Here is a 16,854-nt window from a genome sequence, read left to right on the forward strand (position 1 = left end):
GTCAATTGTTTGGATCATGACTGAGCTACATCTGAACTCCATCTTCGTAATTGTTACAATAGTTTCATAAAGGTTCCAATTAATGCAGCATTCGGTTTATTTTGCTGAGAGCACATTCTACATTTATTTCTCTGCATTAAAAAAATGCCAATGGAAAAGATGTTTGAATAGCTGTTCATAAAAATGCAGAGTAATATTAGTGGGCAATTTTACCCCACATTTTAAATTCGACAATTCATTCCAATTTCAGAGAATATAAAAATTAAATGATAAATAATAACATGGTGCCATTATTCCATGGTGTCACATGGAGCAAAACATTAACAGTAAGTTGCCATTTGAATGCAAATTGCCTTGATTAACTAGATAACAACTGTTTGGGGCTGGAATTTAATTTGTGCAGTTTATATTTGCTCTCAAAGAGTATGGGTTAGATTGCCTTTTTAGTTTAACCTCCACTTCAATATTTTGAGTGTACTAAAGGTTTACTGGATAAAGGGGGATGGCAAATGAGCAGAATCATCCCAGTAGAAGATAGAAAATTATGTAAATATTTTTATTTAGTAATGAAAGATTACAGTTTCAGCTTTTTACATGCTGGTTTAATCATGCATTACCCAAAAACATCTACATATCCATTTTATTTTAAAATGCATTGTATCCAGCATCATACAAACACCTTCCATTCTGTGCATCCAATTGAGACACTGGAGGGAAGAGAATGGAGATTCTAAGAAAAATGTGCTGATGGCTTTCAAAGAAAATTAAAACCTGAAGTACATAAGCAAAATGCTAATATTAATATTCATATACAACAGAAAATATCAATGTTCACCTTACCAAATCTAATTGGACAAAGTACCCATTTGAGAAAAAACATAGCTTTATGCTATTTTGATGATTATTATAGTATGATTCTCCGATTTCTTTTAAACAAGAACAGCTTGTACATTGTTGCTCACATTCCATTCTGACTGCTTTGGAACATAGAACAATTAACCCAACAGATATCCAAATTTGATCAAAAGGCATCTGAGCCAATCAAAACTCCTTTTCCTAGTTCACAGCAAGAATTAATTCCATTAACCATTTTATATGAAAGGCATTAAGCACTCCATTTCAGGAGATAGTTCAAAGTAATTTACTTTTCTGTGAGACAAGTCATATCCAGGTTAAAATAATTGGTGTCCATTCTGAAAAGATCGATTATCAATAACCTCAAAGTAATGAATGTAAATTCTGATCAAAGTGGCATATGATTTAGAATTGTATAGCCTGAATTAGAAGTCTAATGACAATCACTGTACCACCATGCCTATAGATGACAATAGTTAACAAAAGTGTTGTTCTTTTCAACTATCTTCATGATATTAATATATTACACACTCAAAGAGCCACAATTAAAATATATACTCCTATTACTCCAACACTAAAAAGCTTATTCGTGTGGCATGAAATGGCCAGCAAGAAACGTCAGCATCACCACATAATGCCGTTGTTTATTAAATATAACACTAATTCACATTTGTCTAACTGTGGATATTTGAGTGCGAGCAGCACATCTGGGTACTAATTCAAACAAGCACATCAATTTATAGCACTGTGTGTATATATTAAATTGAACGTGGTTAGTTTGTTCACAGCTTTAGGTTTCATTATTCAGTCACTTTTTTGCACCATAGAAATACCAAAGCTTCAGAGCTTTTGAGGCTGAACACAAATATTATGCCTGTAATTTGTGCCCTCAAAGCACAGTAACATTATGTTCTCAATATGTTCAAAACCACCCAGTGACTACACAGAGCAATTAATTTTACAGACGCGAATAGGATTTCATTGCAAAGACTTGAATTTTAGATATATTTTTTTAAATCACAGCAGGTTGAATTTATATGGGTAGTCCTATAGTATCTTCAGAGATATACAACATCTGGTACGCTCTGTAATGTAATTAAATCCCATCTATGGGGTTCTCCAGGTTGTAAAATAAAAACATGGTTCAAATGCAAGTGTAAAATCTGTACAAACAAATCCAGTTCAATCATATAATACATTTTACTACCATGGTAAATAGATATCCACTGTATATTTACTGATTAATACTATATACACAAGTATTTACACGTATACACAATATAATACAATTAACAGAAGCTACTGCATGCGCATACCTGGGTTACCAAGTTTCTGGATATCAATAACATGAAAACAGAATAGCAATTCCTGATGAATTAAATTAAAGTCACTTAGAGAGCAGTGCTGTATTTGTAGATCTTTCTAAGTTACTGGTGATCCTATAATTTCAACATTCCAAGGATCCAGCTTCTAATTACATGCATGTAACTAAATGCAAATCACTTTACACAAAACAGTATTACCCGAGATTGGGAAGCTCACTAATTGAAATCAGTTAAATTATACACCAGACTGAGTTTCGTGCAAGAGTCTATGTAACTGAGGTAATGAATACAGGGTTCCATTCCAGAGAACCCAAACAGTTCACACGTTAGAAATGCAATCTCCCAGTGATATATTTATATAAAACATAAGCCATCCAAAAGCTATGTGTAGTTAAACTGGGGTGTTTAACTTGACTATTCAGATGTTTATGCAAAGTACTCACATGGCAGATGCCAGCACCATAGCAGCTGGCAAATCCATCCGACCAGTCTCCCAAACATTTCTTCAAATGCATGAGCTGTACACAATTCAATGTTTGTAACCAGATGCCCTACAAGTCTTTCTTACAGCCCTCCAAATTTGCATATATTGGTGTTAGCAGACTCTAAATAGAGATAATTGTTTTGTTGACATGAACTTTGCAGAAAAAAAATCAAGAAACATTAAAAAAAAACTGATATAAAATTTTACCAAACCAAACATCACTTCCCATCTCTGAACATTCTGTTTAATAAATGCAAAGTGCAAAGTTTAATGAGTTTTATATTATCACAATATAAATTAATCTATGTGAATATTAGCTTCCTTTAAACTGCAAGAAATTTTGACTCCAGGTTTCTCAGTTATAAAAAGACATCCAAGTGCCCCAATTCAGCCTTTCACATGGGTTTGTGTTAGGGAAAGGTATGAGAGAAACAGGGTTAAAATAAATCATGGTTTGCCAATCTACTAATCCCATCATCCTTCTACTTTACAACAAAGAACAGATCACTAGCTTCTAAATAAGTTTCTGCCATTCACACATCACACAAATATTCTCAAAAAGTGCATCTCTGATTTATTTATGCCAAAGTTTTTCAATTCACTTTTTTCCCTTTCCCTCAGAAAGAGTCTGGGTACCCAGCCCATTTGTGAATGTAGATAAACTTTAACGGTGTAAAAAAACCTAAGGGAAACATTCCATGCTGAACTCCTTCAGAGTCTGGAAGATTATCTCCACCCAATCACGGAGTCAAGATAACAATTGTTCTTGTTCTTTGCCCCCACAAGTTCCCCTCTCCCTTCATGCATACCACCACCCAACTCCCCAAATGAATATTTCTGCTTTAAGTGTTTGGCCAATTTTCTTTTAAATCCAACAGGGATGTTCTTCTGCCTGCCTCACTCCATATCCTTTGCAACATTCATTTACATAATGCATTTACACAGAAACCCACTTGACGTGTTTCAAAGGAGCAATCCAGATTCTGAAGCACAAGAGTAACAATGTAACCCTTTCTGGTCAAGTTTCATACTGAAACTTTCACCTTTCCAAACACTGTCAACATTCAAGCTTCTCAAATCCACCAAAGGTTAATGCAGAAGTAGATATGGCTAAAAAGGCACACCAATACATTTATTCTGGTCACATCTCACGCTACCATTCTGGCAGAGATTTGGAAAGGCACCAATATGTGGTGCAGAAACCTCTGAGATAGCCACAAACTCATCAAGTGCAAGGAATCATGTCCACCGACAGCAGGACAATTTCCCCTCATGTTTAACATTACGAGTTGAGCTTAAAGCGACAAATTAGGCTTAAATTACTATCAACCACATTTAGTTTATGTGAAATCAACTCTTGTCCCAAGCTTACTTCATGGTGCCATACCAAGTAAACAAAGGTAAATAAAGAAAGCAAAAGTGCTTTTGTATTTGGGAGGGGAGGGGGGGGAACCCACCATTTAGCTAAAAAGTATCGCAAGGAAAAGTTTGACCTAGACAAGTGATACTTTTAAACCATTTAAATAGTTCCTGCCACAAATGGGGTTTATCAAGCTATATTGGATAAACAGTATTAGTTCAGAGGTCATTAGGTCCCAGCGTAAATGAACAATTTATCCCCTATTCCTGGCAGCAGATACAGCATTCAATGTGGACAGCCGATAACCCTATTTCTGTGCCAGATCTGAAAACTCATCCAAATTTTCTTTGTATTATTACATTGAGTTGAATATAACCAAATATTTTTACTGTCCTAAAATCTTAAAAAAATTATAGGGGTTGACCATTTTCATACCGTACGACATCTAAAATGATCAAGTAATGGATTTCAAATACTGCTGCCTAGTTTTCTCCAATGATCAACAATTCGGTCCAGTTTTTTTGTTGCTTCAAATGACACAGCAAAGCTTTAATTATACATCTAGCTAGCTGCCTTTATTCACATTACAAGTCTTCACATGACTGACACACCCCAAATGAAAACATTATGCATATAGTCTTTGAAGGTGGTTTTTAAAGTGGATAGTATTTTCAAAACTAAATAATGTGCAGCATTCAGATGATAGTCTTTCCAGTGTTGTAATTTCATGCCCATCTTCCACTGGAGACAAAGCTTCGGCTGAATGAAAAGCTGATGCCAGAGTTCTTGTGTTTCCCCCATGCACCAAATGGAACTACAACTACTGTACTGTTATCTTCTGCACCGTACTGTAGGGCCTGAAATAGAAAGAGAATAGTAGCATTTCAGTCAATGCAAAATGCCCTGGGTAAACTATGCTATTTTAAATCAAAATATGTTGTGCGGCAATGTTTTTATAATAACATCCATTAAAAGTAAACAGGCCTCAATTCGCAGTACTTTTGCCAGCTGGAGGAACATTTCAGCCAGCTCGGAAAATCTGCAGGCAAAAAATCTCTATTCACTAGGAGATGGAGGCTAATATTCATAGAAATAGTAGGACAAGGGCAATTTGAATTACCTAATCAAATTGCTGTCACCCCCCCCCCCCCCCTGAAGTAATGTCCACATTTACTTCAGGGTTTACATTTTTTTAAATCCAAAGCTTTGGAAAAATAAAATTACATTTTTATTGAACCAGTGCACAATAATGGTTCTTAGCAAAATTGATTTTTAGGCAAAGATTCTCATTCCTGCTTAAGTAACTAACACGTATAACTTGGCAACTTAGTTTATACATCTTTATTTTATTTTTTATTTTATTTTATTATTCATTTCGAACAGAATAAAAGAATAAAAAGCAAGTGTGAAACAGCATACAAAAAACAAAACAAGAATATTTATAAAGTGTCATAAACAATATCTATAAATAAATGAAATCTTTAAAATATAAACTGACTATTATCAACTCAAATAGGTTTTTCAATAACAGGCAAGCCATAAAGCAAGCAAATTAGACAATCTTGATTTCCCGGAGGGTGGAAAAAAGGGCATTTTAGCAGCAAGGAAAATATAAACATGACTCATCCACTTGTTTACATCAGATTTCATTTACCTGTTCAACGATAACCTGGGCAGCCTCTATTGGATCATGGCATTGACTGATATGGTCACAGATTTCTTGGCTGTTCATGATAAAGTTAATTCCATCTGTTGTTAAAACCAAGAAAGCATCATCTCCATGTTGTAGCTGCAAATAGAATGAAGATTAGCTGATAGAAGAGAAATCATTTTCCATAAGAAAGTCTAAATGCATCATTGCCAACCCTCACAAATATACATGTCTATTCTGCTACTTACCTCAAACTCCTTGTCAAACAGGATTTCCTTTTCATAAAGCTATGCCGACTCCACTCGTACTAAAAAAAGTCTACATTATCTTCCATTTCTATAATAAGATTGAAGCATTTCTCTGTAGCTGGTGACAGGCAAACTTATTTGCAACCTCCCTTTTCTTTGTACATCTTAAAAATGAAATAGTAGTGTCATGTTTAAAATCTCCCAATTTACAAGTACTCAATTGGAATTCATGCCATTTCAGAAGGTGACAACCGGACAGCTGCAGTCTGCTCTAAATGCTGGGCGCAAGATATCCAGTCCTGGGACTTAATTGGCTTTCAGTCTAATTAAGAGGCACACACACGGACATTAAAGAGCGTTCTGATAGATGAATACTAGCCTCCATCTGTTGACACACACACGCACGCACGCATATCTTGGGTCTTCAGTCACATATTTGGCCCATCTCTTCTGCATGTCACTTGTGCATAAGCAACTTGCAATGTACTTCTGAAGCATGCTTTTAAACAAGTTAAAGTAACCTCTCTACCAGGCCCCATGCCTGCACTGGCAACTCAAGTCAAGTAGATACCCTCTGGCAATAGATTTATACACTTTTTTTCCTTTGTTTTCAAATGGCAATTGCCAATCCTGATACTATAGCTCCCTCTAACTCACAACATATGCAGCAACTGCGTTCCACATTGACAATCCCAAGCAAAATGCCACCACCCACCCTGCCCTCCCTGGCTGTCACCCTTCCTCTACACATATTGGGCAAATATGGACATTGATTCTCAAATGGTCTTAGAAGGCCACAGTAATTACTTCAAATTATCAAATACACAGTTGAAAAATAAACAAAAACAATGATGGAAAACCAGTTCAAGCTTACCTTAACTCGCCTGGTTTCTGGCTCAGCAATGACTCCGACAGATTTTAAAGCTAGATCTCCTATACTGCGAGTCATAGCCAATCTCCCATTTACATGTGGTTGGCCCAGACTATTCCATGAAACAAATCCTCCACATTTCTTTATCCTATCAAATGCAAGTAAAACAAAATCTTTAAAAGATGAAACAGAATGTGAAATACATCAAAATTCATCAATGCACAGTGAACCACTTGAATTAAAAATACTACTCTATTTTCATAAAAAATTACCTTTCCCTCTCATCCTTTCTTTCTGGAGTGTGGTCCTCAGTCAGCCGCTTATGGTTTCCCTTACGACAAAGAATTGCCCGGCTATCACCCACACTTGCCACCACAAGCTCAATACTATCACGTAAAAGAGCCACCGTGGCAGTTGTCCCAGAGGCAAGGAAGGAGGCTAAAATCATCAAAAATAATTTAAATTAGTCCCTAAAAGTATAGAGTATGCAATTTAATTTGAAAGCATCGAAGTAAACACTTGAGTATGATCAAAATTATTGCTAAATAAGCAGGTATGTCAACATAAAGGCTTAGCATGCAGGTATTAAAATGCAATTAAGCTAGAGAATGGATATTATCTTTTGTTAACAGGGCTCAATGCTCAACTTAGATCATGCAGTGACTGAAAATAGCTTTTAAGCTTTAACAATACTATAAAAGGCTCTATAAAAACTTTAGCTGATGCATGGTCAGTTTGAGAATACTAATTATATTTGGATTAGTTTCCAGTTGGCATCAAGCCTTGTTGCAACAATTATGTGGAATCAACTAGAAAGATAAATCTAGACAGTAAGATTAACACCAAGTAGTGCTCAATTAAAAACTGTATACTATATAGCAGGTATTTTTCATTGCTATCTGCACATGTTAGAAGGGAATCCCTTGCAAAAACTTCAACTTAGGTTCAAATCACAACTTCATGAATCACAACCAGACCTAAAAATGTTTTTCCTCATTGAAAACAGATGTCAGATTTCTTAAGTCAGTTCATCAAAGCTTTCTCATCTTAGGGCTTTTTCCTTCCCAGTGAGCTATGAAATTAGTCATTGTTTTTCCCCTTCAATACTTCCACTACCACAGGGTCAGATATAGACCAAAATCGACATTGGTTCAATCAGAAAAGTCAAGTTGGGTAAATTCTCAACAATGGTTGGTGCTGAAACTTTGTTTCGGGTAAGATCATCTGCTACAAATCAGTCATGGTACTCAAAAGGAAACAATGCATACTACAAGTTGCAGAAACCCAGGAGGTCTTCTACTAAAGGCCTTTCACGCAAAAGGTAAAAATAACAAGCATAATAAATACTTTTGAAAATGGTCTTCCCATGCACACTCCTAATTATTTTAATAATTAATGAACACAGGCGAAGACCCAGATAAAAATTTGGAAATTATAACCTGATCAATCAGAAATTAATTCCAACATACGAGAGCAACTTGCACATATGGGTGCTGTTATTGTGGTAACTTGTCTAGTTAATGGATGTTTGTGGAGCAGCTTATCTGTGGGGAAGGGGGGGGGAGGATGCGGTGCAGGAGGGGGAAATAAATGGAACTTGTGGAAGGTGCCTATTTTTTTACATGTTACAAATAGTCCTACCTTTATAATACAGCTAAATTGTGTTAAAGGCTTGACTTTATTTCCCTAGTAAGTGTGAAAGGGTTTCTCGGAAAGCAGAAAAATACATCTTCAATTTAGTCTGAGCTGCTCAAATTAGAGTAAACTGAACTTGCCATTTTGATTAATGTCCCCATACTTGGCAAAACACTCAAATCAACTATGATATATTTTCTTATACCAAAAATCAGTGTGTGTTTTAACTAGCTCAGAACTTTCATTAATAACGTAAAAGTGCTAGTGACAGACTGAAGACAATTCCCCAGTTTTATATCATTCTGTTGCAAATTCTCCTTGATCAGCACCTCCTGCTCAGATACCAGAACAAGGAGATTCCTTGAATCCAACAATGACTTCCTTCAGTGGGTTGAGCAACCACTTTGGCCCAGAATCTCCTGCCAATAGCACGCCAACACTCATCTTGGACTCCAATGCCAACTTACAATTTGCTGTCTGTGATTCTCTCAAGGCAAACTTGAGTTCCTAAAGAGGCCCGACCCTTAATGGCCGAGCTTCCGGTGAATACTGTCACAGAATATGGGGGCTATTGACAACAAGGCCAAAACCATAACAAACTAAGAGAACACTGACATTAACTAAGCCATGCCTCATGGTTCAACCTAATAAACTTTGGATACTTGGATTAAAAAGGAATCAGAACTACTGGAAATGTTGATTTAAAATCCTTGCATTTTGATCATGGAAACATGTTCAGACAATTTACCAAGAAGCAAACACTAAACTACAATGTCCAATCCTTGTTTAAGGGAATAAAAGACAAAGTGCTGGAAATTCTCAGGTCAGGCAGCATCTCTGGAGAACATGGATGCTTTGACTCGGGGTCCTTCCCAACCCGAAACCTCACCTACCCACTTTCTCGAGAGATGCTGCCTGACCCGCTGAGTTACTCCAGCACTTTGTCTTTTTTGTAAATCAGCACCTGTAGTTCATTTTTTTGCTATGCTGCTATCTCCATGGATACTACTATTCTTTCCATTTTATTTCCTTACTCTCATCTCCAAATGCTGGTTATTTTTAATACTGCCAACTAAACAACTTGGATCTGCTTCCAATCAAGACATTGTGTATTCTCATTTCTCCCACTCTCTGCACCCAAAACATGCATATCTTCACTTTTCCAGTTTCCTGAGCCATTAACTTGTTCAGTTCTCTCCCCAGAGGCTGCTCAACATGCTTCAAGCATTTTCTTATCCAAATTTCCAACATTTGGAGTTTTTTGTAATTACGAAGAGTAAAGGTTTAAAACATTTTACTAAGTGCTAACAATCGAAACAAACAAGCATGCTATTCCATGTGTGTAAAATAATGGAGGTTGCTATTTGGTCTAATGCCAGTTGCCAGAGGAATCGCATCCATCCCAATTCTTATTTCCCTCTAGTCCTGCAATAATTCCCCATTGATTCTTTTGAGACTTATCCCTTGTTCGGGGAAATTACGATTAAAGTTGACAGAGGCATTGAGGTTTTGCAAGGGTTTTTAAAATACAGTGTGGTGAGGGATTCTACCTGAATTGTTCCCTCATTGTCAAAATGCAAACTGTTTGATCTCATAGTTTGTGCGTTAATTTTGGTATTTAATGGTTTCACACAGTTTATTTTCAACCAGTTACTCTTGATTTAGTGGAAAAATACCCGCTTGAAATAGTATACAAAAATTTACTCCAAGAACACTAATTAAACTCCTTTACCTGCATTTAAATTCATAATTCCTGCAGACTTTGATAGAGAATTAAATTTAATAGCTGCAAGGATTAAAAAGCAATTCTGTATCCATCTAACTACACAAGATTACAAATTCTAAAAAACGTAAAACATTTATTAACAGATTTTCCTTGTTAACATTACTACATTACTAGTTTCTTCAACAGGACTGAACACTCACTGGAGCAGATTTTATTGCATGTCATCTCTACTAATGGGACAAAGAGGATGTAAGGGACCTTCCAGTAGTCCAGGCTAGGAACCGCTGGACTCCTTCACCTGGGATAAAAGGGAGCAGTTCTCCTTCCACTGAAGCCCAACAGTGTCCAGGGCCTCCAGTTCTAGAGCCGCTGGTGCTGCGCAACAGACCAGGTACAGACACTGCTATGGATAACATGTACACAGAGGCAAATAGGAAATTTACGCAGGGATGTCCAAACAATAACTGCAGCACTGGAAATATAACAACTGGAGCTGGATGAAAATTTTTGTTTGCAATGTGAAATTATGCCAAACATTACTTGTATTTTCACTGTGTATGCAGAGCAGGTTTGTGCAAGATCAAAAATGGCACTAATTTTCAAATATTAAATTTGGATTTCCATCTTCCAATCCCTCAAATCTTAAGAGACCAAAACAATTTTTTTCACCGTAATTTCATCTGTAGCTCTTAAAAGATATTATCCAGTGTTACAGAGCAACAATAGAGCATGGTAGAACCATAGGCAAATGTTAAATCATGCCAAAACATCTTTGCAGTATCTGAAGATTTCCAATTTATGCTGCTAAAGAATACCACAATGATACTGTTAAATTTGGAAACATTACAACTGCGTGGCCTGACAAATACATTCTCCATAATGCCATAACATACTTTGTATAATTTCAGCAATATAGTTTACTGCAGATTTTGACCATTAGGTTTGAGGTACAGGCTGATCCAGAACAGAATCACTGAGGATTAAACTCACAAATAGAATGTTTAAATGTATTTATGCATTTTAAAATAAAGAGACATATGCCACCAATGATCAATCATCTTCATTTTCACATATTATCTAAAATTGAGCATAATCCAATAAGCATAAGTTTAAAGGTTTATGGAGTTTATGGAAAGGCAGATTGTTTCAAGAAACTAAAATGAAAAGGCATCTGAAAACAATGTTAAATTCACCCGCAATATTAGACATGACCATGTGATAGCAAATCTTTAGAGCACAAAATCATGAAATTGGTTGCTAACTATACAGAGTTTTGATTATTCTCTTATGATCATGAAATATGAGAATCCATGTTTATCAGGTCAGTTATAAACTCAGTTTGGAATGGGGATAAATGTGTAACTAGAAAGTGGGGCAAGTACACGTGCCTTACCAGAGGCACGAAGTCAGGAGTCGAGAATAAGATTCGGTGATGGTCCAAGGAGGACAAAAGCCATTCAGGAACAGGTATGCTCAAGAATCAAGGGAAAGGGAAGGAAGTGACAAGGTACCAATGAGCAAAGGCTTCTAATAGACCACAGAAGCAAAGTGCATTTACGAACGTGCATCTACCAGTGTGTTACGATCCATGTCTCCATTCATCTTGGAAACCTTTTGCCATGCTCATCTGATGTGCAATAGCTATAACTTCCACTTCTCAGTATGAAGATCTGGAGAATCTGGATCATTATGGGCTATCCCAACAAAAACATTTGTATGGAGCTTCACTATCATTGTTGTAAACTCGGATGGTTTGACATTGCTGCATTGAGAGAAATAGGATAGGCAGGAAATAACTATCCCAAATTATAAAGGTCCTGAATATCCCTTTAAAAAGAGCAGTCGACCATCAAGCATGTTTTCTTTTTTTAAATCTACTCGCATTCAAATTAACTCAATCACATTCTACCACTCACCTAAACAGAAGGGTCCATTTACAGTAATCAATTAACCCACCAACCCACATATATTTAGTATGTCCAAAGCAACATGAGCACCCAAGGGAAGCTGATAGTCACAGGAAGAATATGCAAGCGCCACAAGGACAGCACCAGAGATCAGCTGTGCAAAGTTCAGTGATCATGCCCCTATCCTAGAAGATATGGGAGGCCATGGAGGACGACTTCTAGTCCTAGTTGAAAACTTTCAGCCTATGTCCTTCCCAACAATCTCTTTCCAGTGAATGAAGAGTTCTGAACTCCATTCACAAGGCACAATGGACACAGCCTTCATCATCAACTATATGTATAGGGACCAATAATAATCACTGCATGCAATTTTTTGGACTCTTCAAAGGCCTCTTCAAAGGTGTATAAATGCTCCACTTGACATCCAAAAAGCTTCCCACTAGAGTGGAGCTAATCTACAGGATTTATGAGCTCTATCAAACAGAGTACAATCCTGACTTCACTCCTGTACGCATACTTTTTTTTGTTTGATGGTTGTCTAGAATTAACCATAATTACACATAGCTACTGATCCATACTTTAACTACACAAATAAAAAGAAAATCATGTCCATTTCTTGAGATCAAGCCACAAAACAGTGTACATTTCGAGTTAAAGTGATATGGAGCTATTGAAATTTGACATCCATTTGGCTCAATGGTTTTTTTGGGACAAATGTAAATATTAATTAAGTAACCGGGTCATGCTACAAACAAACTACTATTCCAAATTGATTATTGGGGCGCCTGAATAAATATTAAAAAAAGACTGCTTGTTCTTCATTAAAATGATCTTTCTCTATGTAACTTTATTTCAATTAAAAATGATCAGATCTATCATGTATGAATACTCTTTCCTTGCCTATTGCACCTATACCACAATTTGCTGAGCTAATTGTCCCATAGCTTCAGATAGATTTTAATCCAGATTGGCAATGGCCAAATTGAAAGCAAAGTATCCCTCCACCCATTGTATGTTCTGGAGCAGCCTGGTCTCAGTCAGCAATTAGACATCATAAACATTAAAACACAGAAATGGTTTGCACGCAATAGTGACTGAAGGCGACATATTTAAATTACATTAATGCAATGCCTTGTATGCAACACATAACTTTCAGTTTCAAATTTGGATATAGCAATCACATATGCAACAGCTTTAAAATTGTGCTGTAGGATTAAAATATTCTTTCAACCGTTCAATTATACAAATTTATCATTTGAAATAGAACACTAAACTCCAATTAGCTGCAGTCATCAGGTAATGTTTTGTGATTTTTTTCACTAAGTTTTGCAACTTCATTATTAGTTAGGTTTGTGTTAATGAATTTGAAGTAATATACATGTAAAAAAATCTATATAGCATTTGAACTGGCAGACAACCCTTTGCAAGATTTGACGCTAATGTTAATCTGTTATTAATGTAGGCAATATATTATTAATTAGCGAGCTGTATATTGCTGTTGTATTACAATCCTCAAGTGCTTGGGTAGGGGAGGGGATGCAATGTTTGTGTTTATTTTTTTAAATTAAGAGTTTCAAACTAAGGATGAAGCACAACTCTTCGAACAGTATTCCCAATTTTTAGCCCAAAATGAAAACTTTGGCTTGCGATCGTGCTGAACAAGTACCAAACATTTACAGTATGAAAACAAAAGAGACTGCAGATGCTGGAATCTGGAGCAAAAGAGGTGGGAGGGGAAATCAGTGGAGCAAGTAATGGAAAACAGTTCAAACCTACATTTCCGTTTGAGATCTCTGCATTAGCACTTATTTTGCATTTATTATACTCTATCAATGGATGGAATCTTCTGTAAACTATTGTTATATAATTTATCAACTTTTACTATTTAAAATTATTGGTGGAGCTTTCATACTTCAAGAATTGAGGTGGCATAAGCTCTCTTTGAACAAATACACCATTCTTTACTCTCCACTCAAGTTTTAGTTTTGAGATCTATATCTTTGAGAGATGTCTTCTTGTTTGATTACAGGAATCATTACAGATAAAACTAATCTTCTATAGATTATAGCCAAATGTAGAAAACATAATTATTCTCCCCTTCAAGTCTTCTTTATGGAATGAAGTAACATTTCTAACAAAGAATAAGATTCAGCCATTGGTCTGCTGAAAAACTAACCAGCTTAATCCCATTTTCTAGTAATAGATACAGAGTCCTGCAAGTCAAGGCTTTTCAACTACATATCTATGTATATTTTAAATGATTAGGATTTCGGCCTCTACTTGCCTTGCAAGCCACACCACTATTTCACCAGTTTGGACTGACCAATCTGAGATAATGCAGTTTTCTACCAGTTATTTTGATTACACAAATCACATCTAACAGTGAATGAATAAGATAAACACAAAATGCTGAAGTAACTCAGCGGGACAGGCAGCTTCTCCGGACCGAAGGAATGGGTGACGTTTCGGGTCGAGACCCTTCTTCAGACTGTCTACAAAATCCATTGGGTGTCAAGGAAACAAGCTGCATTACTCAGAGAAATTGATCTTCTATTTACTGCATCTGCACAGATCAATGACTGAATGAGACAAAAGCAAAAAGGAAGATTGTTGTAGACTTCAGCCTGGATTCATAGTAATAGGCCCAATTCTAAATCAACCCATTCTTTAGGGCTCAAGACGTCTAATGCAAGAAATAGTTAATAATTAACCACCAAGGTAGTTGGCCATTTAGCAAGATCATGACGAATCCTCCACCTTGAACACCATGCATTTTAAATGAACCTTAAACTGACATAATGCCTCTTCATCCCCCAAATGGATCAAAAAGATTACAGGTCATTATTAAAGCAAACAGAAAACGGTGTAGTATTGTATTCAACCAATATGTGGTTTAAAAAAAAAAAAAAAAAAAAAAAAAAAAGACTTGCCACATATATCCTATCGGCTTCCAACCTCCACCATAAATCTATGCCCTCCAATATTTGACATTTCCATAAATACACATTGTTCATACAGTTTAAGATAAGGATCGTAGACATAGAAACATAGAAATTAGGTGCAGGAGTAGGCCATTCGGCCCTTCGAGCCTGCACCGCCATTCAATATGATCATGGCTGATCATCCAACTCAGTATCCCGTACCTGCCTTCTCTCCATACCCTCTGATCCCCTTAGCCACAAGGGCCACATCTAACTCCCTCTTAAATATAGCCAATGAACTGACCTCGACTACCCTCTGTGGCAGGGAGTTCCAGAGATTCACCACTCTCTGTGTGAAAAAAGTTCTTCTCATCTCGGTTTTAAAGGATTTCCCCCTTATCCTTAAGCTGTGACCCCTTGTCCTGGACTTCCCCAACATCGGGAGCAATCTTCCTGCATCTAGCCTGTCCAACCCCTTAAGAATTTTGTAAGATTCTATAAGATCCCCTCTCAATCTCCTAAATTCTAGAGAGTATAAACCAAGTCTATCCAGTCTTTCTTCATAAGACAGTCCTGACATCCCAGGAATCAGTCTGGTGAACCTTCTCTGCACTCCCTCTATGGCAATAATGTCCTTCCTCAGATTTGGAGATCAAAACTGTACGCAATACTCCAGGTGTGGTCTCACCAAGACCCTGTACAACTGCAGTAGAACCTCCCTGCTCCTATACTCAAATCCTTTTGCTATGAAAGCTAACATACCATTCGCTTTCTTCACTGCCTGCTGCACCTGCATGCCCACTTTCAATGACTGGTGTACCATGAAACCCAGGTCTCGCTGCATCTCCCCTTTTCCTAGTCGGCCACCATTTAGATAATAGTCTGCTTTCCTGTTTTTGCCACCAAAATGGATAACCTCACATTTATCCACATTATACTGCATCTGCCAAACATTTGCCCACTCACCCAGCCTATCCAAGTCACCTTGCAGTCTCCTAGCATCCTCCTCACAGCTAATACTGCCCCCCAGCTTAGTGTCATCCGCAAACTTGGAGATATTGCCTTCAATCCCCTCATCCAGATCATTAATATATATTGTAAATAGCTGGCGTCCCAGCACTGAGCCTTGCGGTACCCCACTAGTCACTGCCTGCCATTGTGAAAAGGACCCGTTTACTCCTACTCTTTGCTTCCTGTTTGCCAGCCAGTTCTCTATCCACATCAATACTGAACCCCCAATGCCGTGTGTTTTAAGTTTGTAAACTAATCTCTTATGTGGGACCTTGTCGAAAGCCTTCTGGAAGTCCAGATACACCACATCCACTGGTTCTCCCCTATCCACGCTACTAGTTACATCCTCGAAAAATTCTATAAGATTCGTCAGACATGATTTACCTTTTGTAAATCCATGCTGACTTTGTCCAATGATTTCACCACTTTCCAAATGTGCTGCTATCCCATCTTTAATAACTGACTCTAGCAGTTTCCCCACTACCGATGTTAGACTAACTGGTCTGTAATTCCCCGTTTTCTCTCTCCCTCCCTTCTTAAAAAGTGGGGTTACGTTTGCTACCCGCCAATCCTCAGGAACTACTCCAGAATCTGAAGAGTTTTGAAAGACTGTTCTCATTGGTAGATCAACCAACAAGAGAGCTTCATATTCCCAGGAATTAACATCTCAGATTACCTGTCCTGGGCCCGGCACATAGATGTAGTCATGAGGGCTGCATGCTAGTGCCTTTACTTACTTAGTAGAAAGAGACTTGACATGTATCCAAGAGGGTTTCTCAAAACAGCATATGAATAGTCGAACCAGAGAAAGGAACATACTGGACTTTGTGTTGGGAAATGATCCTGGCCAGGTGACTGGA

General features: G+C 37.2%; 1 protein-coding gene across 6 annotated transcripts in view; it reads right to left on the reverse strand.

Moving 5' to 3' along the window:
• Window positions 1-537: 537 nt before the first annotated feature.
• Window positions 538-16,854, reverse strand: part of ppm1k (protein phosphatase, Mg2+/Mn2+ dependent 1K) — a 39,926-nt gene continuing 23,609 nt past the window's right edge. For 3 of the 6 annotated variants that reach the window (XM_033022178.1, XM_033022195.1, XM_033022187.1), the window contains exons 4-8: window positions 10,162-10,215; window positions 7,067-7,232; window positions 6,798-6,942; window positions 5,679-5,813; window positions 538-4,881 (exon numbers count right to left, since the gene is read on the reverse strand). In XM_033022178.1, the coding sequence (XP_032878069.1) occupies window positions 4,750-4,881; window positions 5,679-5,813; window positions 6,798-6,942; window positions 7,067-7,232; window positions 10,162-10,215 (632 nt within the window). In that variant the 3' untranslated portion in view covers window positions 538-4,749. The remainder of the gene's footprint in view (window positions 4,882-5,678; window positions 5,814-6,797; window positions 6,943-7,066; window positions 7,233-10,161; window positions 10,216-16,854) is intronic. The other 3 variants (XM_033022209.1, XM_033022202.1, XM_033022214.1) reach the window with 3 other exon arrangements.

The sequence above is a fragment of the Amblyraja radiata genome, chromosome 1 (genome assembly GCF_010909765.2).
Source record: "Amblyraja radiata isolate CabotCenter1 chromosome 1, sAmbRad1.1.pri, whole genome shotgun sequence".
In the NCBI taxonomy this organism is placed as follows: domain Eukaryota; kingdom Metazoa; phylum Chordata; class Chondrichthyes; order Rajiformes; family Rajidae; genus Amblyraja; species Amblyraja radiata.